We start from the raw sequence: 27,659 nt of genomic DNA, 5'->3' as shown, positions 1-27,659 counted from the left end.
CTGCTTCCTAGGGCTTCTGTTCTTTTGTCTCCACGGCTCCCGGCTTAACCGCGACCATGCTGCAGGCGGTCCGGGTTGGCCCACACCCCACGCCCGAGAGCCTGGGTCAGCTTCTGCCACCGGCCCCTGACTCCAGCTTCCTCCGGCAGTGGAGGCTGAGCGCTTGGGTCCCTGCCCCTGCCGTGGGAGACCTGGGTGTTTCCAGCTTGTGGGAGTGGCCCTGCCCCGTGCCTGTGCAGGCTCTCACGGCACCTGCAGGCCGCCCGTCACCCCACCTGAACGCACCGGGGCTGAGAGCCGGCTCCTGGGGCCAGACTCCCTTTGCAGGGAGAGTGAGACGCTTGTCTCCACGGGACCCTGGCTTGTAATAGGCCTGCCGTAACCGTGCTCTTGGTTGGAGACAGGAGACTGGCTGTGGCTCAGGGCCTTGTGAATTTGAAGATGATGATGGTGTGGCCCTCAAGGCAGGACACAGGCACGCACAGGCACAGGGGACTGTCCCCAGGAGAGACCCTGGGGTTTTGCCCTTCCCTCTAATATGTCCCTGGGTGTGCAAGCCCTCCCCTCCCCTGCCCGCCCCTGCTTCTACCTGGGCACCACACACCTGCTGGCTGAGGACGACGCACCTGGATTACCTGTGCAAGACTGGCCTGACTGTGCGCCTTTGGTTTACTGTGTCATTTAATACATCGGAGAGAGAGAGAGGGCCCTCCCACCCACTGGTTCACTCCCCAAATGCCTGCAACAGCGGGTGCTGGGCCAGCCAAAGTCAGAGGCCAGGAAGTCCACTTGGTTTCCCACGTGGGCTGCAGGGCCCCGGTGTCTGGGCCACCACTGCCGCCTCCCCGCTGTGTGTTGACCTCGGACGCAGAGCCAGGACTTGAGCCCAGGCACCTGAAGAGGGGATGTGGGTGTTCACGGGGCCTATCACCCGCCCCGTCACGCAGGGCACAGACTGAGGACTCGCCGTTGGGAACATTTGTACGGATTTCAACGGGCTCATCTTTCTAAGTGTCGGCGATTCGCGATTCTCATTTCAAAGCCAGCGTCCTTCAGCTGTGGTCTGAAAGCAAAGGACGGTGCCGGGGAACCCTGCATCAGGGTCTGGGAAGACGCGTCCTGGGGTGGCGTCATCAAAGCTGGCGCAGTGCCACCAGCACACGGGCCTGGAAGCACACTGGGGACTCTACGCAGCCAGGAGCGCCTCATTGATCCTGGGCCAAACACAGCGATCTGACCATCCAGTGCTCAGAGCCCCCGGGTGCTGCCCCCACCCCCTGGTCCTGGTAGAATTTGAACCTGGGGCTGTGGAACAGAACAAGAGCCCAGTATCAGACCTCTCGAGGGTGTGCTGTGGGATCCTCGCACAGTCAGAGCCCTGGCCCTTGGACGTCTGTGGCCCTGAGTCCCGGCCTCACCCTGACCTGCAGAACGGTGTGCACCTGCGGGGGCTCCTCCACCTGCTCCCTGAAGTCTGACCACGCCCACACGGTGCTGTGAGAGGTGGAGGTGGGCGTTGCACGCTGGACACTGCCCTTCTCTGGCCCTGTCCTGGTCACGCCCACACTCAGGGCACGGTTGAGGTGGCCGTGCTGGGTGTGGGACCACGACAGCTGATACAGCTCTTCCTTACACCGGGTTCATCATCTTTCCGGCAAATCGCTCACTTGGACATCCAGATGAAGCGCACATTTCCCCGAGAACGTGGGCTGGAGAAGCGACGACTGGTGTTGCACGCCACTTTCTCAGAGGGAGGAGACGCCTGACTGTTTGCACATCCGTGTGCACAGGACGGCCGCCTGGTGATGAGTCTGCCGTACGCAAATCGCGGGTCTGCAGAGGTCCCATCTCCACGCATGCTCCTGAACGCACGGGCTGCCCCTTTAAGACAGGAGTCGGTTTAGAATTAATCTGACTTCTGGGGGCTGGGTGGGGGCGCCACGGCAGAGGGAACAGGGTCCTGGCAGAACGAACCGGCCAGGCTAGGTGAGGCCTCTTGGTCAGCTGGTGTAGCCGGGCGGGGGGGGGGGGTGGCTCGGCCGCTCATGGGGAGGATGCTGGAGGATTTCTCAGAGACATGGTCCCCAGCCCCCCAGGGACCCCTCCAGAACGCCCTGGGCAAGCGGCGTGGGGTGGGGTCTTGCTGGTCTTTGTGCGATGCCAGAGACCCTGACCTCAGGAAACAGCCGCCTGCTTCCGTGTTCGTCCTGACTCCAACGCTTACACACGCGGCACAGACGCCTGCTGCTGGCGGGCGTGCCGTGTCGCCACACTTGGAGTCTCTGTCAGTCGGGACCGCCGCCACGTGCCGGCTCCCGCAGGCTCTGTCGGGCTGTGCTGCCGGCCTCCTCCCCCGTGAGCGGCTCCCCCCCGGCCAGGGTCACGGGAAGGGGCTGAGGGCGCCTCCACTTCCTGGACGCTTTGTTCCCTGCCTTGCCTGGGTGTCTGGGGCGCCGTGAGCCTCACGGCTGTGCAGGTGCCGCACCTGCCCGCCCCTCCTCCCAGGGGAAGCGTGGGTCCTGGCCGGGGGCTGTTCAGCTCGTGCAAACTGGGCTGCTGACCTGTCTCTCCGTGTCCCAGGAGCACCTGTGTGATTAGGGGCCACGCAGCTCTGTGGGGGTCCCAGCCTTGCCACCCGTGTCCCGCTCGGTGGCCCCATGGGCTGTGGGGTCCCCTTGTACTCTAGGCTTGTCACTTTGAGCAGCCCCAGGGTGAGACAGAGCATGGAAGAGAGAGCGTCCCCACCCCACCCCCAGCTGGGGGAGGGGCCGCACTGTGGAGCCCCGCCCCCTGTGACTCCTCTCCCTCTGGCCAGGGTGTTGAGGGCCACCTGGAGGTCCGGGAGACAGCAGACAGAGGCCGCCGGGGGGACTGGAACCCAGGAGCAGGGGCCCGGGAGAAGATGGCTGACGCGGCCAGGGCACCCAGGAAGGACGGCAGGACCAAGGAGATGCAGGTGAGCCGAGCGGGGGGACACTCACCATGAGCCTGGCCTGTGCTGGCCTCTCCTGGGGGACTGAAAGTGCACTAAGAGTTCGGCGTCCCTCCCTGGACCTGGGAGATGGCTGTTAAAGCAGATCAGAACGTTTGCCTGCCTCCCAAGCCCCTGCCCTCCCCTTCCCTGCCCTGGCCCAGCCAGTGCGCCCATGAAAGCCCCCAGCCCCCAGTGTGGTGGACCCCGCGCCCCTTCTGTCTCGGGCTGAGCCTGCGCTGGGTCGCGTGCCGAGCTCGAAGCACCAGGGCTGCCTCTCTGTTCAGGGCAGCAGAGGGGTCTGTGTGTGCCGGGGGTGCGGGGGTGCGGCCGCCACAGCCTGCACGCAGACCCCTCCACGCCCCCGGGGGCCGAGGTCACCCTGCCCTGGCCTCTCCCCTCTCACCACCACTCCAGCTCCTGCCCGGCGTCCTGAGTTTCAAACGCCCCCCAGACGCCGAGGGGCCGTCTCAGGGCCTGGGGTACACGGACGTGAGTCCAGGTCCGAGCGTGTCAGGGGACGCAGGAGGCAGCCAGGGGACTGCTTTGGGGGTGGCAGAGGCTCTGAGGGGCAGCCCCGCCCCCCGAGTCAGCACCCCTGGGTGCCAGAGCTGCTCCCACCGAGAGCTGGGCCCTGGAGCCTCAGGGCACTTCCGCAGGGAGAGCACCGCCGGCTGCTAAGGGAGCTCCCAGGGCCACTCAGCACCTTCCACACCCAAGCCAGGGGCACAGGGTCTCTGTCATGGGCAGGGGTCTCGTGGTGGGCAGGGGTCTCCGTGGTAGGCAGGGTCTCTGTGGTGGGCAGGGGTCTCTGTGGTAGGCAGGGGTCTCTGTGGTAGGCAGGGGTCTCTGTGGTGGGCAGGGGTCTCTGTGGTAGGCAGGGTCTCTGTGGTGGGCAGGGGTCTCCGTGGTAGGCAGGGGTCTCTGTGGTGGGCAGGGGTCTCTGTACTGGGGAGGGGTCTCCATGGTGGGGAGGGGTCTCTGTGGTAGGCAGGGTCTCTGTATTGGGGAGGGGTCTCCATGGTGGGGAGGAGTCTCTGTGGTGGGCAGGGGTCTCTGTAACGGGGAGGGGTCTCTGTGGTAGGCAGGGGTCTCTGTACTGGGGAGGGTCTCCATGGTAGGGAGGGGTCTCTGTGGTAGGCAGGGTCTCTGTATTGGGGAGGGGTCTCATGGTGGGGAGGGGTCTCTGTATTGGGGAGGGTCTCCATGGTGGGGAGGGGTCTCTGTGGTAGGCAGGGGTCTCTGTACTGGGGAGGGGTCTCATGGTGGGGAGGGGTCTCTGTGGTAGGCAGGGATCTCTGTGCTGGGGAGGGGTCTCCATGGTGGGGAGGAGTCTCTGTGGTAGGCAGGGGTCTCTGTACTGGGGAGGGGTCTCCATGGTGGGGAGGGGTCTCTGTGGTAGGCAGGGGTCTCTGTACTGGGGAGGGGTCTCCATGGTGGGGAGGGGTCTCTGTGGTGGGCAGGGTCTCTGTACTGGGGAGGGGTCTCCATGGTGGGGAGGGGTCTCTGTGGTAGGCAGGGTCTCTGTACTGGGGAGGGGTCTCCATGGTGGGGAGGGGTCTCTGTGGTAGGCAGGGTCTCTGTATTGGGGAGGGGTCTCCATGGTGGGGAGGGGTCTCTGTGGTGGGCAGGGGTCTCTGTACTGGGGAGGGGTCTCCATGGTGGGGAGGGGTCTCTGTGGTAGGCAGGGTCTCTGTACTGGGGAGGGGTCTCCATGGTGGGGAGGGGTCTCTGTGGTAGGCAGGGTCTCTGTACTGGGGAGGGGTCTCTGTGGTGGGCAGGGTCTCTGTATTGGGGAGGGGTCTCCATGGTGGGGAGGGGTCTCTGTGGTGGGCAGGGTCTCTGTACTGGGGAGGGGTCTCCATGGTGGGGAGGGGTCTCTGTGGTAGGCAGGGGTCTCTGTACTGGGGAGGGGTCTCCATGGTGGGGAGGGGTCTCTGTGGTAGGCAGGGTCTCTGTATTGGGGAGGGGTCTCCATGGTGGGGAGGGGTCTCTGTGGTGGGCAGGGGTCTCTGTAACGGGGAGGGGTCTCTGTGGTGGGCAGGGGTCTCTGTACTGGGGAGGGGTCTCTGTAACGGGGAGGGGTCTCTGTACTGGGCAGGGGTCTCTGTACTGGGGAGGGGTCTCTGTGGTGGGCAGGGGTCTCTGTACTGGGGAGGGGTCTCCATGGTGGGGAGGGGTCTCTGTGGTAGGCAGGGGTCTCTGTACTGGGGAGGGGTCTCTGTGGTGGGCAGGGTCTCTGTACTGGGGAGGGGTCTCTGTGGTGGGCAGGGTCTCTGTACTGGGGAGGGGTCTCCATGGTGGGGAGGGGTCTCTGTGGTAGGCAGGGTCTCTGTACTGGGGAGGGGTCTCCATGGTGGGGAGGGGTCTCTGTGGTAGGCAGGGTCTCTGTATTGGGGAGGGGTCTCCATGGTGGGGAGGGGTCTCTGTGGTGGGCAGGGGTCTCTGTACTGGGGAGGGGTCTCCATGGTGGGGAGGGGTCTCTGTGGTAGGCAGGGTCTCTGTATTGGGGAGGGGTCTCCATGGTGGGGAGGGGTCTCTGTGGTGGGCAGGGTCTCTGTACTGGGGAGGGGTCTCCATGGTGGGGAGGGGTCTCTGTGGTAGGCAGGGGTCTCTGTACTGGGGAGGGGTCTCCATGGTGGGGAGGGGTCTCTGTGGTAGGCAGGGTCTCTGTATTGGGGAGGGGTCTCCATGGTGGGGAGGGGTCTCTGTGGTGGGCAGGGGTCTCTGTAACGGGGAGGGGTCTCTGTGGTGGGCAGGGGTCTCTGTACTGGGGAGGGGTCTCTGTAACGGGGAGGGGTCTCTGTACTGGGCAGGGGTCTCTGTACTGGGGAGGGGTCTCTGTGGTGGGCAGGGGTCTCTGTACTGGGGAGGGGTCTCCATGGTGGGGAGGGGTCTCTGTGGTAGGCAGGGTCTCTGTACTGGGGAGGGTCTCCATGGTGGGGAGGAGTCTCTGTGGTAGGCAGGGTCTCTGTATTGGGGAGGGGTCTCATGGTGGGGAGGGGTCTCTGTGGTGGGCAGGGTCTCTGTACTGGGGAGGGGTCTCCATGGTGGGGAGGGGTCTCTGTGGTAGGCAGGGTCTCTGTATTGGGGAGGGGTCTCCATGGTGGGGAGGAGTCTCTGTGGTAGGCAGGGTCTCTGTACTGGGGAGGGGTCTCCATGGTGGGGAGGAGTCTCTGTGGTAGGCAGGGGTCTCTGTACTGGGGAGGGGTCTCCATGGTGGGGAGGGGTCTCTGCTGTCCTTGGGTGTCCCCATGTGAAGCCACAGTCCCACCCGACTGCTTTGGCTGCCTGCGGGTCAGCAGCCTGTACAAGGGGCCGCACAGGCTGGGTGGGGCTCTGTGCACTGGGTCCTGTGCTGTGAGGTTGTTGTCTGGGCTTCCCTGCTGGGAGCCAGGTCTCCTCTCCTGGGGTCCTGCTGTACCCCTGCCTGTCTCTGGCTGTCTCTGCCTGTCCCTGCCCGTCCCTGTCTATCCCTGTCCGTCCCTGCCCATCCCTGCCCATGCCTGGCCTTCCCTGGCTGTCCCTGCCCGTCCCTGTCTATCCCTGTCCGTCCCTGCCCATCCCTGGCTGTCCCTGGCCGTCCCTGGCCATCCCTGGCTGTCCCTGCCTGTCCCTGCCCGTCCCTGGCCATCCCTGGCTGTCCCTGGCTTCCCTGGCCGTCCCTGGCCATCCCTGGCTGTCCCTGGCTCTCCCTGTCCGTCCCTGCCTGGGCTGCAGACTACACATGGGAAGGGTGACGGGGCCTTGATTGGCAGAATCCTTCCAAGTCCCGCCTCTGCGGGTGGCGGCCCCGCCCTGGAGTCCTGGGCATAGAGAACAAGAGCCTGAATCCGACTGAAATCAATGCACTCACTTGCCTGTTTCTAGGATTACCTCGGGGAAGGACAGCAGCACGTTGTCCTAAGTGGGTGTGCAGCGGCCAGGTCCCCGGGCAGAGTGCTGTGAGGGGCCAGGCAGCTTCCTTGGGCCTGGCTGCTCCCTGCAGGAATCCCGGCTGTGCTCCGAGCCCCTTCCCACGGGACAGTCGTGGGCACAGCGGAGGGATGTGGGGGAGGCGGGCGGTGGCAGGCGGGCTGCTCCCTGCAGCTCCCCCCTCGCTGGTGCCCGAGGGAGCCTGCGAGCGGTTACGGCCCACCCGTGCTCCTGGCTGAGGTGGGCAGGCCGCACTGCACTCTGTAGGTGCGGGGCCGGCTTTGGGTCCTGTGTCTGCCTGTCCCCCGCCTGCCTTCTCCCCGGGGCACCCCCGCCTGCCTTCTCCCCGGGGCACGGGCTACACTCCCCTCTCCCCGCCTGCCAGAGCTGTGAACGTACTGCCTGTGGGTAGAGCGTCTCAGCTGTGCGACTTCCGAGCTGGACGCTTTCCTGTCTTTCTGTCCAAAAACAATTGGGGTCCCGACAGCCCAGCGGCTGAGCCTGCCAGAGTTTTAAGATTTTTAAAAAGATTTATGTATGGGGCCAGCACTGTGGCATAGTGGGTAAAGCTGCCTCCTGCAGTGCCAGCATCCCACATGGACACCAGTTCCACTTCCCATCCAGCTCTCTGCTATGGCCTGGGAAATCAGAGGAAGATGGCCCAGGTCCTTGGGCCCCTGCACCTGCATGGGAGACTCGGAAGAAGCTCCTGGCTCTTGGCTTCAGGTTGGCACAGCTCTGGCCGTTGAGGCCGTCTGGGGAGTGAACCAGTGGATGGAAGACCTCTCTCTCTCTGTCTCTCTCTGTCTCTTTACAGAGAGACAGAGAGAGATCTTCCATCCGCTGGTTCACTCTCTCTGTCTGTCTTCCATCCGCTGGTTCACTCTCCAGATGGTTGCAATGGCCAGAGCTGGGCGGATCCAAAGCCAGAAGCCAGAAGCTTCCTCCAGGTCTCCCATGCGGGTGCAGGGGCCCAGGGACCTGGGCCATCTTCCTCTGCTTTCCCAGGCCATAGCAGAGAGCTGGATCCTAGCAGCTGCGACCAGAAGTGGCACCCGTGCGGGATGCCGGAGTCCAGCCAGCAGCCTCACCCGCTGTGCCCAGCACCGGCCCCAGCCTGCTTTTACTTTGAGGTCTGCTCTGCACAGGGGTGTGGACGGAGGCCAGGTCAGGTTCATTCAAAGTGCGCAGGCACAGCTCCCTGCTTGCTCCCACCGGGGTGCCAAGGCCCAGAGCAGAACACAGCCACAGTCTCTTTGCCGCGGTCCTATTTTGACGAAGGGCAGTAATTCCCCAGCCAGCCTTCCCCGGCAGTGTCGTGCAGAGCGAGCCCGGTGGGGGTCAGGTGAAGCCCTCACCGTCCGGCCTGCCTCGCCCATCACAGGCACCTGTGGGCCGTCACATCTGCCGCCAGCGTCCCCTGCAGGTGCGCCCGGGTGTCTGAGCGACTCCCCTGCGTTCTCCCAACCACAGCTCCTGCGGCGGCAGGTGGCCGGGCTCCAGACGCAGCTCCGGCAGCACGAGGCGCGGTGGTGCAGGGCGCACAGCAGGCTGCAGGGCCAGATCGATGCACTGCTGAGACAGAACCTGCAGCTCCGCAGCGAGCTGAGGGCTTCCGGGCTGCAGCGGCTGGACGCCCACGGGGACTCCGTGGGACGCACGGGGGACCCTCCGGTACCAGAGACGGTGTGCATTCCTCAGAAGTAGCGGCCCTCGGAGGGGAGGCCTTCTCCAGGCGGGTGGTCCCCCTGCAGCGGTGAGAGGCCTGCTGCCTCCTGCTCAGCCCACCCACCAGTGAGGGAAGGGTGCAGGGGAGGGCGGCCCGACCCCGAGCTGCGGCGCCCGCGTCCTGGGCCTGCTCCCCCAGGCGCCTGATCCTGCGTGGCAGCAGCGGTGAGGCCGCGCCAGGGTGGTGCTCTCCGCCCACCAGGCTGATGGCCCCTCCCTCTGCACAACACCCCTGGGCCGACTCCAGACGGCTCATGGTCTCGGTTCTGTCTGCTTTGTGGCAAAGAAGCACGGAGCAGCCTGCAGCAATGGCCCAGGGTTTCTCTCAAAGATCCCGGGAGAGGTCCTGGGTGCTGGTCCCGGGCTTCCACAGAGCTGGCTTGTGTGGGGACAGTTCTGGGAGAGTGAGATGCCTGGTGCGTCCCTGGGAGGAGGGTGGGAGCTGGGGGCACGCCGGGACCCTGGTCGGGGGAGGATTGGCCACAGGCTGAGCCGGGTGGCTCACCTTCGCCTGCGAGCCTGAGGATGCTTCCGTAGACTGAGCCGTGTCCCCGCAGACTGCCTCTGGTGTCCTGTTTGGGTCACGGTGTGTTGGGTGAGCGCTTACGTATCAGGTACCCCCGGGAGTCAGCCAGGCCTTGCTCAGTCTTCAGGCACCAGCCCCTGGAGCTTTGCTGGTTCCCTGACTGAGCCCACGGCTAGGCGGTCCCCACGGGCGGTGCCCACGGCGGGATGATTCCCCCCAGGTGGTGCCCACGGCGGGATGATTCCCCCCAGGCGGTGTCCACGGCTGGGCGGTCCCCCCGGGCGGTGCCCACGGCGGGATGATTCCCCCCAGGCGGTGTCCACGGCTGGGCGGTCCCCCCGGGCGGTGCCCACGGCGGGATGATTCCCCCCGGGCGGTGCCCACGGCTGGGCGGTCCCCACAGGCGGTGCGCAGAGCAGCCCAGCTCTCAGAGGCTTGCGGGCGCCAGTGTGGCGATGGAATGTCCACACCTGAACACAGGTGCGTCTGTGTGAGGACAGCATTTCAGGGAGGGCGTGTCAGGAAGCACCAGTGAGACGGGAGCTCGCACCGGCCCCTCCCCTGCCCAGCCCCCCACCGAGGTCTGTGGTGAATAACTCAGAACGCCAGGCCGGAGACACCTGCGCAGCCCAGCACCGGGCCCAGGTTCCTCTCACGGCCGCTGCAGCTTCGGTGACCCGAGAGCTTCCCCGACTCTGGTCTGTGATAACCTGCCTTTAGGCACCGGACTGTACTTTTGGAAACGATTCGCCACCATTGGCCGAAGAAGAAATGAAGCCAAGACGCTCGGGCGGCAGGAGCCGCAGCGCCCCCATCCCCGGGCAGAGACCGTGGTCCAAAGCTTCGCCTTCTGCAAAGGTGACCCTGGGCGCTCCGGCTCGGAAAGGGGGGCAGAGGCCGGGGCCGAGCTCCGCCTCCACCATTCCTCGCGGGAAGGTCGCCCTCTGCGCGAGCTCCTAAGGACAGGAACCCGGGCCACCCTGCCGCGGGCTCCAGACTCTGCCGGCTGCTTTCCTGGGAGAGAGGGCCTGGCTGGGCCCTGGCCAGGGGCGGGAGGGCCGTCACCAAGCTCTGCTTCTGTTGGGGCAGCCTGGGACTTTCTCTGTTTGCTGGTTTACAATTTGATGGGCAGAGAGAGGAGGGAGACAGGGGCAGGCAGACAGACAGACAGGCAGAGAGCTCCCATCCAGGGCTTCACCCCTGTAAGTGCCCACAACGACTGAGACGGAGCCAGGTCGTCCGGGTCTCCCACGCGGGTGGCAGGGACCCCGTGACGAGCCAGCCGGGGCTGCATGCGCAGGACGCCGGGCTCCGGAGCCAGAGGCAGGCACGGCCCAGGCACTGCAGCGGGGGACGCGGCTGTGGCAGCCCGGGCTGCAGGCGGGCCTGCGGGGCGTGTTTTAAGGGGTCCCTCGCCGCCTGGGGAGGGCCCTCCGCTGTTTCCTGTCTCACGGCACTGGTTTCGTCCCTGCTGCTTTCCCACGTGGCCTCTCTGAGCTTTGTTTAGAAGCCACAGCGTAGGATGTCGCTGTGTCTCTGTCCTATTTTCTCTTAAAACGACTCCTCTCTAGAAGCTTCCGCCAGCAGTGTGCTTGCCGGCACCCCAGCTTGTGGCCCCCCTGCCCGTGGGAAGCCAGCCGGGGCTGGGGTGACGTGGCTGAGAGCACCCCCACCTCTGTGCCTGCCACCTCCCCCGTGCACCTGCTGAGCCGAGAGCACTTCGGCCCTTGAAAGAGGATCTGAAACCTCCAGCTCCCAGCATGGCTTGACAGCGGGAAGTCGCTCTTCTCGGACCTGGCGCGTGGCCTCTGAGGCCCAGGATGAAATGGGCCGGTTTTCCGGCTCCTTTGAGATGCAGCCTTCTCTGTCGCCGTTTCACAGGACTCACTGGGTGTGTGCGTGCGGAGAAGCGCTTAGCACCGTGTGGACCAGCGCCAAGCGCTGGCTCACCCACACCTCAAACCACACATGTTTGAGGTCCAAAGGGTGGAAAACAGTGTGCATTGAACGTTTGAAAGCTCAGTAGTAGGGACTTTATTTTACTGCGGTTCCCAGCCTTTTCTGTAATATCAGCCATCACAGTCCCAGGTTCCCCAGGGCCGGGCTTCTAGAATGGCTTGGAAGACACCGTGTTAGGGACGGCGTTGTGGTGCAGGGGGTGAAGCTGCCACCCACGACACTGGCATCTCACACGGCACTGGTTCGGTGCTGGTTCAAGTCCCACATGCTCCACTTCCCATCCAGCTCTCTGCTGTGGCCTGGGAAAGCAGTAGAAGACGACCCAAGTCCTTGGGCCCCTGCACCCACGTGGGAGACCTGGAAAAAGCTCCTGGCTCCTGGCTTCAGCCCAGCCCAGCCCCGGCCGTTGCAGCCATCTGGGGAGTGAACCAGTGGATGGAAGACCTCTCTCCCTCCCTCTCTAATTCTGACCTTCGAATAAGCACAGATCTTTAAAAGCAGTGTCCCTGTCATGCCCGTCTGTAGGCAGAAGCAGGTTCTCAATGGTTTAGCCTGGAGGCAGCATGGTGTATGACTGACATAACTGCACAAATGCCCCCTCGCGTATTTTCAGCCAGGAAGTGTGAAGACGGACAGAGTCCGCTCAGAGACTGCACCGCGGCGAGGGAGAGGGAAAGCTGTGGCCTCAGACGCTCCGGACGCAAGACCGGCTGCCTTTGAAGGGAGGCTGGATGCACGTGAGGCTGACCAGGTGACCCGTACGCGTACCTGAAATTCAGATTTAGGTAAAATTTTACTCCGGTCCAACAAGAATGTGCAATTTGTCGTTCAGAATAGACCTTGTAATGTATTTAATCTCATTGTTTCTGTAGATTAAAAGCTCGAATTTCTTTTTCTTTATTATTATTTTTTTTGACAGACAGTTAGACAGTAAGAGAGAGAGGGACAGAGAGAAAGGTCTTCCTTCTGTTGGTTCACCCCACAAAAGGCCACCACGGCTGGTGCTGCACTGATCCGAAGCCAGGAGCCAGGTGCTTCTCCTGGTCTCCCATGGGGTGCAGGGCCCAAGCACTTGGGCCATCCTCCACTGCACTCCCGGGCCACAGCAGAGAGCTGGCCTGGAAGAGGGGCAGCCGGGACAGAATCAGCGCCCCAACCAGGGTGCCGGGGTGCTGGCACCGCAGGTGGAGGATTAGCCTAGTGAGCTGCGGCACCGGCCCAAATTTCTTTTTAACAACTGAAAAAGTAAACTAATTAGATAGAATTACAAACAGCCTGCTCTGCCCTGTTCTGTACTTGGTGTGTGTCTCACAGTCTCAGCACGTGACTGAGAACCTGACGGCCGAGCGAGGCCTTGCGGGGTGGGGGCCTGGCCTGGGAGTGACCGGGGGCCCTGACTGTCCTTGCTCCAGGCTGCCCCTGAGGGCTCCCGCAGTCTGCAGACACAGCGCGGCAGGACATGGGCAGCGCCAGCTCCTGGGGAGGCTGCGCCCGAGGAGGAGGGGCCCGCGGGAGGCCGGCCTGGTGAGCAGGTGCAGGGCAGCGGGGGTCACCATGCGGTGCACACGGCCTGAGGAGGAGGGGTCTGCGGCCGGGGCCTGGGGAGCTGGTGCTGGGCAGCCCACCCGCCCTGCTGCGTGGTGCACACCCACCCAGCCCCATGCCTGGAACCCAGGGCTGCCCTGGACCTTGCCCTGTCCTCTGTCTGCCCTCGCCGCCTGCCCACGCTGGCCTGGCCACCTTGCCCTCCTGCTGCCACCCCCACCTCAACTCAGCCCCCAGACGAGGCCTCAGTGTCCCCGTGTGTGCAGAACGGGAGCCCCCTTCCTGGTGGAGCCAGCAGAGGCCTTCCCCGGGCTCCTCCGCCTCTCAGCCTGCGAGTCGCCTGGACCGAGGCTCTGTCCCCATGTCCACCCAACGCCGACTCCAGGGCACTTCCCCTGCCACGCCCAGGCACAGGCATCGCACCTGCTCATCGAGTCCTGCTCTCGTGTGAGCCTGCAGCCGCCCAGACGTGTGCAGAACAAGCTCATGGAAAACACAGTGGGCTGTGGGGAGCATGCTGGGTCAGGCGTTGTCCAGCCACGTGGGCGCTGTCCCCTGCAGTCCATCTGTTCTTTCAGGGCCACCACCAGCTGCCACTGTGGGTCCCAGGGGCCGGCTTCCCGCCTGCGTCCACCCCGACGGGCGCACCTGCTCTGTCCCAGACCCTGCCGAGCCACAGGTGAGTGGGGTTGAGCCCCCTGCCTGGGGTGCCCATGCCGGGCGGTCAGCGTGCGGGTGGGGGTCTGTGGTGTCCACAGCCTTTCCATGCTACAGCACAGAGGCGGCTCCGCCCGGGCTCAGTCTGTCCCACACCCAGACGCGTGGTCTCCCGTGGCTCCTGTGGGCTGGCTGCCTGTAGACTTAAGAGTTGTCCAGACCAAAGCTGGGTTCTTGGGCGTAACTCTCCACAATGAATGGAACCAAAGGCGAGTGGGAAGCGACTCCCAGGCCCTAGAAGCCGTCGCCTGCCGCCTTCCAGGGCCGATTGGCAACGCGGCCGACGAGGCAGCTTTCTCAGGGCAGGGGGAGTCAGAACCCGGCCCGCCCGACCTCCGCTCTCCCTCGAGCTGGGTTCCAGCTCGCCCGACCTGGAGCACCAGCGGCAGCGGTCTTTGGACTTCGCTTTGTTCTGGGCTCGGGGTGCGGGGTTCGCCTTAGAGCCGCCCGGCGGGCGGTCAGCGAGTCGGAGCCTGGCGCTGGCGCCCGGGGAGCTGGCCGGGATCCCACACACAGGTGAGGTCCTGGGGTGGCCACACTCAAGGCTGAACCGTATTTCTGGGTGCTCCCGAGTGTGTGGAAAAGGCAGCTGAAGGGCGCGTTTGCTCTGCGCCCGACCTTGGGGTCCCTGCCCGGTTTCTTCATCGTGTGCGTGGTCCACGCCTGCTTGAAGACCCCTCTCAGGGATCTCGGACTTTTTGCACCCACTTGTCCTGAAGTTCCCCCCCCCCCGAGCGTTGGCGGCGCCCTCACGCACCGCCGCGTGCCGGGACAGCGCGCGTTCCCCGGCGTCGCCAGCTGTGCCCCGACGACTGCGCGAGACCCAATCATGCCCCTTCCGCAGGATCTTCCTGGAAAGGGAGCGTCTTCCCAGGTAGCCGAGCACCACACGGGCGCTACCAGCGGCAAAGGGGATGCACAGGGAACACAACACCCGCATGACAAGGTAGGGGCTGCGGGGTGGCAGCGTGCCCGAGGGACGGCCCGTGGGCTCCACGCCCCTGTCCCCGGGGCTGCCGCCTGCAAGCGTTCGGTGAACCCAGCAACACATGTTTCAAGAGGAAAATTCACCTGTTCTTGCCGCCGATACCTCTCATGCTCCGTGTGTAACCCTGCCCCCAAAGGAGCCATGCAGGGGCTGGTGGCTCTCGTGGGCTCGGGTGGGCTGGGAGCGGCGTGGGCTGCAGGTTCTGTGGGCTCCGTGGAGAGCTCACTCCTGAGGGGAACACGGGCTGTCCAGCCCCTCCCCCGCGCTCACTGGGTTTTCCTGGCTGTTGCGAGACGCCCCAGGCAGCTAGCGTGTAAGACAGGGAGGGGAGCCGGCGCCGTGGCTCACGTGGTTAATCCTCCGCCTGCGGCACCGGCATCTCAGGTGGGCGCCGGGCTCTAGTCCCGGTGGCTCCTCTTCCAGGCCAGCTCTCTGCTGTGGCCCGGGAGTGCAGTGGAGGATGGCCCAGGTCCTCGGGCCCCTGCACCCGAATGGGAGAAGCACCTGGATCGGCGCAGCGCCGGCCGTGGCGGCCATTTGGGGGTGAACCAATGGAAGGAAGACCTCTCTCTCTGTCTCTCTCACTGTCTAACTCTGTCAAATTAAAAAAAAAAAAAAAAAAGACAGGGAGTGAGCGTGCCTCTGTCTCTGCCCACGTGGTCTCTTACGAAGCCGGCAGGACGCAGTCCCAGGGCTGCCCCACCTCCGCCCAGTGCCCAGGGACCCCAGCCCCACACCCGCCTCGTCCTGAGGCCCCTTCCTGTTAGCATCATTAGCATGTGACACTGGGGACCGAGCCACGTGAGCTGGGCCACGTCATGCTCCCGCCGGAGCTTATGCAACGCGACACTCATTCCTCTGAGCCTCTTGGGCTGGCCTGGAGCCAGGGCGCCTCCACGCTCTGCCGCGTGGATCTGTGCGGTGCATCGGGGAGAACCAGAGCAGCTGCTCACAGAAGCGGCCGGAGCGGGCTTCAATCTGTCTTTCGTGTGGTTGAAGGCGGGCCTGCCGGGAAGGAAAGCCACAGATTTCAGATACCTTATCCTGGCATCTCGGCGGGCGGGCTCACGGGCGCTTCTCTGTGTGCAGTGAGTCACTCAATCTCAGGAAGCCCCAGCAATGTGGGCAGGCCAGGCCTTCCTCCCGCCTGCACCTGCGGTACCCCAGGTACCGTAGCCTGTCGGTCACGGCTCCGGGGCACGTGAGGCCCACGGAATCATCCGGCCCGGCCCTGCCAAAGCCCCTGCAGGTGACTCGGAATCCAAGAAACCTGAGCAGGCTGGTTTTTAGTTGGTCATCAATTTATTTTTTATTTACTTGAAAGGCAGAGTTGCAGAGAAGAGGAAGAGAGGGGGAAGAGAGAGAGGTCTTCCATCTGCTGCTTCACTGCCCGGATGGCCACAGTCGCTGAAGCCAGGAGCCAGTAACCGGATCCGGCCCTTGCATGTGGGCGCAGGGGCCCAAGTCCCCCCGGGCCATTTTCTGCTGCTTTCCCAGGTGCATCAGCAGGGAGCTGGTTCAGAAGTGGAGCCGCCAGAGCCCATATGGGATGCCGGTGTGGCAGGCAGAGACATAACCCACACCGCCACGGCACCGGCCCCTAAGTCAGCCGCTCTGCACGCCCCACTGTGACTTTACCAATCTCCAAGTAGCCCCCCCCACCTCGGATGCTCAGGCTCCCCATACAAAACGCTGTAATGTGTGCGTCGGCCTTGGTGCCACGAGGCGTCCCCGACGCTCGGCCTCTCACCACGCGGTGCCGACATTCTGTTTCTGATATAAACTCCAGAAATCATGCTTGGTTTCATGATTTTCGTACGTGGAACATTTAAACAATTTTCTGTGGTTTTCCATTTCTGAGCGGTAATGGGCTCTTTAAACCTGATGGAGTGTTTTTTTTTAAGATTATTTATTTGAAAGAGGCAGAGGCAGAGAGAGAGAGAGAGAGAGAGAGAGAGAGGTCTTCTATCCGCTGGTTCACTCCCCAGATGGCCACAACAGCCGGAGCTGTGCCGATCCGAAGCCAGGAGCCAGGAGCTTCTTCTGGGTCTCCCACGTGGGTACAGGGGCCCACGGACTTGGGCCATCCTCCACTGCTTTCCCAGGCCACGGCAGAGAGCTGGATCGGAAGTGGAGCAGCCGAGACTAGAACCAGTGCTCAAATGGGATGGCGGCACTGCAGGCAGTGGCTTTACCCGCTATGCCACGGCGCTGGCCCCTGTAATGGAGTTTTTATGCTTGGTTAGGAATTCATCCTCCAGGGTCCAGCTGAGCACACAGCCTGGTTGGCTTGGGAGGGTGGGGAAGGAGTGGCCCTGGCTCAGCCCTCAGTCAGGACACCTGCTTGCTGGCCAGCAGGGGGCACACTGCACTGCGTCTGCTGGTGGCTGGCAGTGCCTTTCCCTCCAGTTGAAGGACTGCTGGGTTCTGAGCCGTGTAGGGGTGAGAGGAGCAGCCAGGTACAATCAGCAGAGGCACACTCTGCCACCGGCGTCTCCCAGGAACACGTGAGGATCCCGGTCTCCCTCCTGGGGCTGATTTTCCACGGTGATGTTTTCGGTTTGCCTGGCACGTGCAGTCCTCGGCTACGTCCACTGGGATCAGTGCCCCGTGGGACAGGCAGAGCGGGCTGTGGACCCCGGGGATGGACAGAAAGGGAAAAAAACGTAGAGATTCCCACAATTCCTGGGGGCCCCAAGTTTACCGAGTTCAGGGACCAGAGGTTATGGAGACGGCTGGCAGATGTGTTTTAGGACACACAGGTGTTCGTGGGGGAATCGTGACGCGGCCTCACCATTCACACCAGGCCAGCATGGAGGACTGTGTTGTTCTCCTCGGGCAGTAGCACAAGCCACGCCCTCCACGCTGTGCAGGCAGCTGGCACTGGGGATGCTGAGTGGGGGATGCGGAGGGGACGAGAGCGCGCGGAGGGGGCTCTCACCGGACACGTGTTTGCCCCCAGGTGGAGCAGACGCTGGGCGATGGCCGGACAGTCGTCACCTTCCCTGACGGGACCCAGAAGGAGACCAGCGCCGATGGGCGGACCACCGTCATCAGGTTTTTTAACGGAGATGTGAAGACCATCAAGCCGGACCGGAAGGTGGTGGGTACCGCAGGCAGCAGCCCGATGGCTGGCCGGGGAAAGCCATGCTCACCCTCTCCTTCCCGCCCTGGGAGTTCCAGGACTGGGGAGGGGGAAGGGGCAACCTCGACTGCTGTGTCCTGTGAGCCCCCCCCCCCCAGCCTGCGTGTGGCTACAGCCGTGGTCCAAACCTCAGCCTGCATGAGACGTGGTGGCTAATCGGAAGATGAACTGCTTGTCAAACTGCTGCCCTCCCGCCCTCCCCTCCAGACAGGCTGACCAGCCCCCACAGGGGGCGCCAGCCCCGCAGGCAGCTTAGGTGGAGCTGGGGGTGGGGTCGTGGGCGGCGGTGTGTGCCCTGGCACCAGGGAATCAGCCAGGGCTGTGAGGAGGACCGCATCGGGCGTGGGTTGCCGGGTGTGGGTTAGTACTCAGCATCAGCTGTGCCCGTGCGGCCGTGCCTGGTGTGGCGGAAGGCAGCAGGCCGTGGGAGCTCGAGGTCAGCGTGGGACATCCTGGTTCTGGGCTGTGTCCGGGGTTCCACACGGGAGGCATGGCTCTGCAGCCGGGGGACAGGGCGGCCCTGGTCCCGATCACTGGGGACATGGAACACCCAGCTTGTCCGGAAGTCCTGGTGGTGAGGGCAGGGTTCTGGGGACGGAGGCCCGGCCGGCGCACCGGGCCGCACGCACTCCACCACGCCCCCTGGCTGGCTGATGTGCTGTGATGGAGCCGCCCTCCTGGGCCCCAGCGACAGCGTCCTGACCTCCCAGGAGCGTGGCCCCAGCAGGCGGCACTGCCACTTGCTCGCCCCTGACCCTCTCCATCTCAGCCCAGTGCAGGGGTGTGCGACGCGGGGATGAGCTCCGAGCCCACCTCAGCCATTAGCTTTGGGCCCCAGTGGCAAGGAGTCGTGGCGTAGCTGGGCTTGGGGACGTGGAGCGCGAGGCAAACCTAAGACATGCAGAGTGCGGCCTGGGACCTCTCCCTGTCCTGCCCTTGTGTGCAGTCTGCGCAGAAGTCCCTGGGGGTCCCACTAGGCTCTCGCTGGGCCCTGGAGGACAGCCGGCCCCAGTGGACACGGCCAGCCTGGGCAGTCATCGCCCGCGTGGGAGATGACTCTCATCTGGCTTCTGCAGAAATTATCCCTGTAATGTGATTCCTTCAGCAACGGGGCAGAACCTCCTGAAATCCCAGTTCTCAGCTTTCCCAATACCCAGCCTTATTGGGATAAGCCCCTCCTCCCCACACCCTTGTCCCCTCTTAGCCCCCTCCCCACACCCCTGTCCCCTCTTAGCCCCCTTCCCACACCCCTGTCCCCTCTGTATCCCCCTCCCCACACCCCTGTCCCCTCTGTATCCCCCTCCCCACACCCCTGTCCCCTCTGTAGCCCCCTCCCCACACCCCTGTCCCCTCTGTATTCCCCCCACACCCCTGTCCCCTCTGTAGCCCCCTCCCCACACCCCTGTCCCCTCTTAGCCCCCTCCCCACACCCCTGTCCCCTCTGTATTCCCCCCACACCCCTGTCCCCTCTGTAGCCCCCTCCCCACACCCCTGTCCCCTCTGTAGCTCCCTCCCCACACCCCTGTCCCCTCTGTAGCTCCCTCCCCACACCCCTGTCCCCTCTGTATCCCCCTCCCCACACCCCTGTCCCCTCTGTAGCTCCCTCCCCACACCCCTGTCCCCTCTTAGCCCCCTCCCCACACCCCTGTCCCCTCTGTATTCCCCTCCCCACACCCCTGTCCCCTCTGTATCCCCCTCCCCACACCCCTGTCCCCTCTGTATCCCCCTCCCCACACCCCTGTCCCCTCTGTAGCCCCCTCCCCACACCCCTGTCCCCTCTGTAGCCCCCTCCCCACACCCCTGTCCCCTCTGTAGCTCCCTCCCCACACCCCTGTCCCCTCTGTATCCCCCTCCCCACACCCCTGTCCCCTCTGTATCCCCCTCCCCACACCCCTGTCCCCTCTGTAGCCCCCTCCCCACACCCCTGTCCCTTCTGTATTCTCCCCACACCCCTGTCCCCTTTGTATTCCCCCCTCCCCACACCCCTGTCCCTTCTGTATTCTCCCCACACCCCTGTCCCCTTTGTATTCCCCCCTCCCCACACCCCTGTCCCCTCTGTAGCCTCCTCCCCACACCCCTGTCCTCTCTATAGCCCCCTCCCCACACCCCTGTCCCCTCTGTATTCCCCCCACACCCCTGTCCCCTCTGTATTCCCCCACACACCCCTGTCCCCTCTGTAGCCCCCTCCCCTCACCGCTGCCCCCCGTATCCCCCTTCCACTCCTCCTTTTACCACCTTCCTGGAAACCAGAAGGCGTCACAACTCTTGGAAACTTCTGACGAGTGACACTCCGGGAGGCCCGGTTCTGGGGGTCTGAGGACGGGCTGGTGCTTTCTGGGCTGTCTCCAGCTGCGCCTGGTTCTCGCTCTGGGGCTTCGGCTCGCACCCCCCAGGTCGGATGCAGGCCCCGCACGCTCTAGGTTCTGCAGCCTGCAGGTTTGGCTGCCCGGGGAGGCCAGGGCCACTCCACATCCTCATCTCAGCTTCTGGGCTCCCCGACCCCGCTGCTGAGGGCGCCCAGGGACGAGGCTGGGGGCGGGGGCTGTCACCCCTGCAGGAAGTCCTTCCTGGATTTAACCCCGGCTAGCAGCTCCTCTGGTGCTGACAGGTCTATTACTACGCGGAGGCGGGGACGACACACACGACCTACCCCAGCGGGCTGGAGGTGCTGCAGTTCCCCAACAAGCAGAGAGGTGAGTGTCCTCGGTGGGGCGTGCAGAACGCGGGCTCAGCAGGCACGGAACCTGCTAGAACGTGGGCTCAGCGGGCACGGAACCTGTTAGAACGTGGGTTCAGCGGGCACGGAACCTGCTAGAACGTGGGGTTCAGCGGGCACGGAACCTGCTAGAACGCGGGCTCAGCGGGCACGGAACCTGTTAGAACGTGGGTTCAGCGGGCACGGAACCTGCTAGAACGTGGGGTTCAGCGGGCACGGAACCTGCTAGAACGCGGGCTCAGCGGGCACGGAACCTGCTAGAACGTGGGTTCAGCGGGCACGAAACCTGCTAGAACGCGGGCTCAGCGGGCACGGAACCTGCTAGAACATGGGCTCAGCGGGCACGGAACCTGCTAGAACGTGGGGTTCAGCGGGCACGGAACCTGCTAGAACGTGGGGTTCAGCGGGCACGGAACCTGCTAGAACGTGGGCTCAGCGGGCACGGAACCTGCTAGAACGCGGGCTCAGCGGGCACGGAACCTGCTGGGCACCCTCCCCAGGGGGCTCAGGGCTTAACCTGCTCAGTGAAAAACAACTGTGCTTTGCTCCTGACTCTCACGAACTCACCACGGGGCTATGGCTTCCGATGCCTCCAGCCTCATCCCTGGGCACGGGTTTCCATGTGGCGTGGCGTGGCGTGGCAGGTGTCACAGGCCGCTAGTTTTCACCAAGTAGCACGGGCTTTCCTGAAGCCCTTGCTCTCTGGAGCAGGCACCGCCGGGAGACGGAGACGCCTGGCCTTGCGGGTTTCTCCTCCTGGCCAGAGCCGACACGCCCATCATGCGAGTGTCCTCATGCTCCTGCCCAGAGCTCCTCCCCGGCCCCGCAGTGCCCCAGCGAGGGGCGGCTCAGTGGTCAGTGCTGTCAGCCACCAGAGGGGAGCCCCGCCCACACGGCAGAATTTTTTAAAATTTATTTATTTTATTGAAAGAGTTACACTGAGAGAGAAGGAGAGGCAGAGAGAGAAAGAGAGAGAGAGAGGTCTTCCATCCACTGGTTCACTCCCCTAATGGCCGCAATGTACAGAGCTGAGCCAATCTGAAACCAGGAGCCAGGAGCTTCTGCCAGGTCTCCCATGAGGGTGCAGGGGCCCAAGGACTTGGGCCATCTTCCACTGCTTTCCCAGGCCACAGCAGAGAGCTGGATGGGAAGTGGAGCAACAGGGATTTGAACCGGCGCCCATATGGAATGCCAGCACTGCCCCTCCCTTTTCTCTTTTAAGAAGTGCAACCATAAATGTAAAATTTTTTTTAAAAAAGATGTATTTATTTATTTGAAAGGCAGAGATACAGAGAGAGAAGGAGAAGGTGTCGGGGAGAGGTGTCTTCCATCTGCTGGTTCACTCCCAAACGCCTGCAACAGTGGGAGCTGGGCCAGGAGCTTCCACCGGGTCTCCCACGCAGGTGCAGGGGCCCAAGCACTTGGGCCATCTTCCACTGCGTTCCCAGGCCACAGCAGAGAGCTGGATCGGAAGTGGAGCAGCCGGGTCACGAACTGGTCCCATATGGGATGCCGGTGCTGCAGGCAGAGGCTTAACCTATGGCACAGTGCTGGCCCCTAAATTAAATTTTTTTTAAAAGGACTTGAGGCCAGATTTCTCACTTGCAGACCTGGGAAGTGGCATTGCTGGGCGGGGTCTCCTGGGTGGGGGAGGGAGTCCAGGGACACGCTCTTTGCTTAGGCCACCTGGGCTCACCAGGGACCCGGCCAGGCGGACCTCGCAGCCCAGGCGTGTGAGTCAGAGAAGGAGTCGGGGGCCGGTGCTGAGGATTCCACGGCTCCCAGGCACGGCGTGCTCAGCGTGTGGCAGCACCGTATCCCTGGTCGGTCCGGGCGCGGGTCCCTGTCGTGGCTGCAGCAGTGGGGCGGGTGCCTTCCCCGAGCCCGCGGCAGAACGCCGCTGGCTGCAGCAGTGCCCGCACGGTGCTGGGTGTGTGAAGCCCCGCGGCCTCCCCTGGGCTGGGCCTGGGTCTCTGACGCTCTGTGGGGCTTGCAGAAGGGCTGGCCAGGCCCAGAGTTCCGGCCCCACTCACGCGGGCTCCCTGGAGCACTCCCCTCCCAGGCTCTGTGTCAGTGTCTGGTGGGGTCTGGGATAGATTCTTGCCTGTGTCTGTGTCCTCTCTGGATCTACACCGAGCGGCAGGGTGTGTGCCCACGTGGCACTCTGCTGGCAGAACTGGCTACGGGGTTGGTGTCTCACCTGAATTTCCAGGCCTTCCTCTTTAAGGTTGGGTGTGGTGCTGATGCCAGTAACACCCGAGAAGGCGGTCTCTGGGGGTCTCAGGCTGTCTCTGGGGGTCTTGGGTGGTCTCTGGGGTCTTGGGTGGTCTCGGGCGGTCTCTGGGAGTCTTGGGTCGTCTCTTGGGGCCTCAGGTGGTCTCTGGGGGTCTTGGGCGGTCTCTGGGGGTCTTGGGCAGTCTCTGGGGATCTTGGGAAGTCTCTGGGGGTCTTGGGGGTCACTGGTGGTCTCAGGCGGTCTCAGGGGGTCTCGGGTGGTCTCTGGGGGTCTTAGGTGGTCACTGGTGGTCTCAGTCAGTCTCTGGGGGGTCTCAGGTGGTCCCTGGAGGCCATCCTTGCTGCCACGCCCACTCCCGAGCCAGTTCCTGCCCGCATGCTGCAGGGGCTGGGCTTGCCCTTGTCTTTAAAGATTTATTTATTTGAAAGCAGAGTGATAGAGAGAGGGAGAGACAGACAGAGATTTTCAATCTGGCTCACTCCTCAAATGGCCACAACAGCTGGGGCTGGGTCAGGCTGAAGCCAGGAGCCAGGAGCCAGGAGCCAGGAGCCGGGAGCCAGGAGCTTCCTCCAGGTCTTCCACATGGTTGCAGGGGCCCAAACACTTGGACCATCCTCTGCTGCTTTCCCAGGCCTTTAGCAGGGGGCTGGATAGGATGTGGAGCAGCCGGGACTTGAACTGGCGTCCGCCTGGGATTATGGGATGCTGGCATTGCAAACGGCAGCTTAACCCGCTGCACCACAGAGCCAGCCCTGAGGTTTAGCGTTTTCAATAAGAAGGTTTCTCAGCTGCAACGCCAGGGAGGCCTGACAACCCCACCACGCTGTGGGGGCTTTTTCGTGGCCCGTCCTGGAGTGGCCTGTCCTCGTGTCTCTGAACCTCTCTATCCCTGACCCTCGCTTCTCACGTGGTCTGGGCAGCCCTCTGCTTGCCTTGTGAAACCATAGTACTCTCTGGATTAGTGTGCATGTGTGCGTGTGTGCGTATACATGTGTGTGTGTGTGTGGTTCTCTGCCTGGTTTGCAGCAGCAGGAATGTTTCAATAGAGATCTTTGCATGGGATACAATGTAGCTTCCTGCTGGGCGTGAGTCTGAAGTGGACCCGCCTGGGGCTGATCTGTGGGTGTTGGGCACTTCTCCCGCACCTCCCCCAGCAACCCTCAGGCCCTGACATGGCCTCGAGCTGCCTCAGGGAGGGCTCAGCTGTCCAGGGTTCTGGGCCACAGCCACCAGGTGGCCAGGGACAGGGACCTGGCTCCTCGCCCAGTGCGCAGGCTGGTGCCCGGCTCCCGGGAAGGCGCCTTGTTTGCCCGCTCGTCTTTACGTCACAGAGTGCTCTGTCTGTCAGGGCGTCACCGTGACGCCGCCCTTCCCGATGAACGTGGGTTGGCACTGCCCTCGGTCTTCCAGAGAAGCAGAAACTGGGTGAACGACAAGGCTTACCCCCACCGGGGCTGTAGCGGGATCAAAGCTGTCGGAAACAGGAAGCCGTCGTGGTTGAACAGAGCGAGCTAACAAACCAAGGGCGCTTCCTTGTTCCAGTTCTTTCAAATTTGATGAATGCTGTTTCTCTAGGGAAGGCTCGTGGCCCTCCCAGGGTGGGGCTGCCCGGGTGAGCAGAGCGAGCCCAGCGGCCGAGCGCCACACCCCAGAGACAAGGCCTGGGGTCCTAGCGCCCCCAGGTGCCGCGGGCATCCGTGCCGTCCGCCTGTCACCACCTGTGCGGTGCTGGAAGTGTGTGATTGTTCATTACTCTCACCTTAACTGAAAGGTAGAGAGACAGAGGGTTTCCCACATACTCGCTACCCACAACAGCTTCCCGTGGGCAGGTCCCACACTTTTTCATAGTGTGGGACCTGCCCGGCTGTGCCTGGGGCCATCCTGGGGCGAGGTGTGGGTGTCCACCCCCATAGCTGTGTGTGTGGGGCATGGTGTGGGTGTCTACCCACACAGCTCTGTGTGTAGGGTGTGGTGTGGGTGTCCACCCCCACAGCTCTGTGTGTGGGGTGTGGTGTGGGCGTCCACCCCCATAGCTCTGTGTGTGGGGTGTGGTATGGGGCGTCCACCCCCATAGCTCTGTGTGTGGGGTGTGGTATGGGGTGTCCACTCCCATAGCTCTGTGTTTAGGGCGTGGTGTGGGGCGTCCACCCCCATAGCTGTGTGTGTGGGGCGTGGTGTGGGTGTCTACCCACACAGCTCTGTGTGTAGGGTGTAGTGTGGGTGTCCACCCCCACAGCTCTGTGTGTGGGGTGTGGTGTGGGTGTCTACCCACACAGCTCTGTGTGTAGGGTGTGGTGTGGGTGTCCACCCCCATAGCTCTGTGTGTGGGGTGTGGTGTGGGTGTCCACCCCCATAGCTCTGTGTGTGGGGTGTGGTGTGGGTGTCCACCCCCATAGCTCTGTGTTTAGGGCGTAGTGAGGGGCATCCACCCCCATAGCTCTGTGTTTAGGGCGTAGTGAGGGGCATCCACCCCATAGCTCTGTGTTTAGGGCGTAGTGAGGGGCGTCCACCCCATAGCTCTGTGTGTGGGGTGTGGTGTGGGTGTCTACCCCATAGCTCTGTGTGTGGGGTGTGGTGTGGGTGTCCACCCCCATAGCTCTGTGTCCCTCTCTCTCTCTCTAACCCTTTCAAAGAAAAAAAAATAAAAGAAAAAAAAAACAAAAGAAAAAAAAACAAAAAGAACAAATAGAAAGCAGTCGTTTAGGTTTGCATCGGGAGCTCTTCTGTGTTTTCACAAACACCTCCACGGAGCTTGGTCTGGGCTGCGTGTGCTGCGTGTGCTGCGTGTGCTGCGTGGTTGGGCGGCGGAGCCCAGGGCCCACCTCTGTGCAGGGCTGGGCATCTCTGAATCACGGTTCTTCTGAGTTCGTGGTGCAGCCCCATGCTGCAAGAGAAAGCGCCGAGTAGATGGGAAGGTCAAGGGTCAGAGGTCACGGTGGGCAGGCCAGTGCTGTGGGGCTAATGAGGGAGCCTGGGCCCCGGGCACAGGCTGTGGGAGGTGAAGGGACAGAGTGAGGCCGGGAGAGCAGCCTTCGGGCACCAAGTGTTCAAAGGTGTTTAGGGTTTTCACTGCTGCTCGGTCTTGGACCTGGTCTGCGGCCGCATCCCGAGGCGCAGGTGCCCCGTGCAGTATCCGGGACGCGGCTGCGTGGAGGTTACTCGCCGTTCACCTGAGGCTCCGGCTGGCCTGGCCCTCGCTCTCCCGCCGGCGGCCCTGCCCTAGTGCGTCCTTGAGAAGGGAGCCCTCTGCTCGCTCCGGGGTGCACAGGGCTGTGACGGCTGCTCTCCCGCGCTCTGCAGAGACGCTGCACCCCGACGGCTCCAGGGAGATCCTGTTTCCAGATGGGACGGTGAAGCGGCTTAGGGACGGCCAGCAGGAGACCTTGTACCCCGACGGCACCACCGTGACCGTGAGGAGGTCAGAACCGCGGGCAGGAGCTTCTCTGCTTCGGGTTTGGAGTTCGGGGATTTCCGCCAACTGATGTAGACAGTGTTGCTGGGGGGTGCAGAGGGGGAGGCCGTCCTCACCCCAGAATGCAGCGTGGCAGGGGGACGCAGCTGGGGAAGACTGCCCTGCACCCCTGCAGTCCCGAGGCTGCTGAGTGGGGGGCTGTGTCGCCTCCTGGCCCCCGCCTCTGTCCACTGCTCCAGTTCTGCAGCTGCTGTCCTGGCTACTGTGGCCCCGTCCTCCGGGTCTTCCTCCTGGTGGTGTTACCCACCCCTCGGGGGCCGTCCTCCGCAGTGACCCCTCCCTTCCCTGCAGCGGGGGCTGTGCACTGGGCCCCCTGTGTCCATGACCTCCACTCCCCCGGCCCAGGCCCTGAGGCCCCTGCACCTGTCCCCTCCTCACCTCCACCCTGGATGAGGAGTGCGGACTGGGTGCTGGTGTCCAGCCCCCACTCGCGCCCACACCACCCTGGCCGTGTCCTCCCACCGGCTGTCCCCTGCAGGAACGGCGACAGGACCATCGTGTTCAGCAACGGGCAGAGGGAGATCCACACGGCGCAGTTCAAGCGCAGGGACTTCCCCGACGGCTCGGTGAAGACCGTGTACGCCAACGGCCGCCAGGAGACCAAGTACGCGTGCGGGAGGGTGCGGATCAAGGACGAGACGGGAGGCACCATCCTGGACCACAGGGCAGCGGGTCCCTGAGCACAGCCAGGTGCGTGATTGCCACCTCGGGACACAGCGGGGACCACCAACGCCAGGCCCCTACCGGTGGTCTGCGCCCCGCCCAGGAGAAATGGCAGAACCCTGACCCCCAGGCCACACCCTCCGAGTCAGCTCCGCCATGGGGGGCGGGGTGGAGCGGGTGGGGCCCCGAGGGCTGATTAGCGCGGAGCTCTCTCTCCCCCTGCCTGGGCAGAACCACGCCTTGCCCCTTCCTCTGGCATCTCAAAAACAGTCTGACTACTCCCCGCCGAGGACCCCAAGGCTTCAGCCCCGAGCCCTTGCTGGCCCAGATAGGAGGGGACCCCAGCTCTGGCAGTGAATCCAGGGGTCCCACGCGGGGCTGGACCCTGCGTGTGCTGCCGGGGCTTGTGCCCTGGCTGCGAGTCCCCTGGAGGTGTCTCAGGCGCAAGCAACCCTTTTGTGGTTTTGCAGGTTTCTTAGAAAACACAGAGGCAAACGGGCGTCCCAGTGATGTGTGTACTAAAAAGGAGAGTTCCCAAGACCCAGGAGGAGAGGAGTCATTTCTCGACCGTTGTCGCGTCGACGTGGTGTGAGCTGGTTGTCAGCTGAGCCCGTGTGCTCTGGGAGGCGTCAGACCTCATCCTTCAGCGCCAGGGTGCTTCGCGCTGGAATACGCCCTGCACACAAGGTAGTGCTCAGGGCTGGGCAGTCCCGGAGGGAACCAGAATGATGGGCTGCCTTGGCTTCGAAGGGAAAAGACAAACCCAGACGCCCACTGCAGTGACCCCGGGCAGAGGCCTGGTCTTCCCGGGGCCATCCCAGACCTCGCGAAGCCGCCTTCAGCCCAGCTCCAGGGCCTCGCCCTTGCCTGCCGTCCTCACGGGACGTCCTGGGCTCGCCCTTGTCTGCGTCCTCACGGGACACCGCCTCGTCCAGAGACCAGGCCCAGCTCAGGGAGAGGCAGTGCCGGGTGCCGCAGAGGGAGCTGCTGCAGGCCGGGCTGCTGGCTGGGCTGCTCCTCGGGCTGGTTCAGTCCCTGCCGCAGCCTCCGGTCAGCGCTGGATCCACACTGCAGCCTG

The 27,659-nt window shown here is 63.8% G+C and overlaps 1 protein-coding gene across 2 annotated transcripts; it reads left to right on the top strand.

Annotated features, from left to right (window-relative positions):
* The first annotated feature begins 1,916 nt into the window (after nucleotides 1-1,916).
* LOC103347430 (centromere protein J) lies at nucleotides 1,917-27,187 on the top strand. Of its 2 annotated transcripts, XM_051854175.2 has the most exons (13): nucleotides 1,917-1,986; nucleotides 2,816-2,956; nucleotides 8,360-8,572; nucleotides 9,861-9,998; nucleotides 11,713-11,850; nucleotides 12,512-12,623; nucleotides 13,223-13,323; nucleotides 14,206-14,307; nucleotides 17,312-17,452; nucleotides 20,103-20,187; nucleotides 25,747-25,864; nucleotides 26,397-26,608; nucleotides 27,052-27,187. In XM_051854175.2, the coding sequence occupies exons 2-12, from the start codon at nucleotides 2,903-2,905 to the stop codon at nucleotides 26,596-26,598; spliced, it is 1,404 nt and encodes a 467-aa protein (XP_051710135.1). In that variant the 5' UTR covers nucleotides 1,917-1,986; nucleotides 2,816-2,902; the 3' UTR covers nucleotides 26,599-26,608; nucleotides 27,052-27,187. The 2 variants fall into 2 exon arrangements, with proteins under 2 accessions (XP_051710135.1, XP_051710136.1); XM_051854176.2 differs by lacking the exon at nucleotides 8,360-8,572.
* The last annotated feature ends 472 nt before the right edge of the window (nucleotides 27,188-27,659 follow it).

This window comes from Oryctolagus cuniculus, chromosome 5, assembly GCF_964237555.1.
Source record: "Oryctolagus cuniculus chromosome 5, mOryCun1.1, whole genome shotgun sequence".
In the NCBI taxonomy this organism is placed as follows: domain Eukaryota; kingdom Metazoa; phylum Chordata; class Mammalia; order Lagomorpha; family Leporidae; genus Oryctolagus; species Oryctolagus cuniculus.
Note: the sequence above shows the minus strand (reverse complement) of the source record. Positions and strands in the feature narration are given on the sequence as shown.

Excerpts from the sequence above, each read along its gene's own strand:
- LOC103347430 (XM_051854175.2), top strand. The coding sequence starts at position 2,903 with ATGGCTGACGCGGCCAGGGCACCCAGGAAGGACGGCAGGACCAAGGAG. Across the intron at positions 13,324-14,205 it reads CAGACCCTGCCGAGCCACAG|GATCTTCCTGGAAAGGGAGC; the intron begins GTGAGTGGGGTT and ends CCCCTTCCGCAG. Across the intron at positions 17,453-20,102 it reads TCAAGCCGGACCGGAAGGTG|GTCTATTACTACGCGGAGGC; the intron begins GTGGGTACCGCA and ends TGGTGCTGACAG.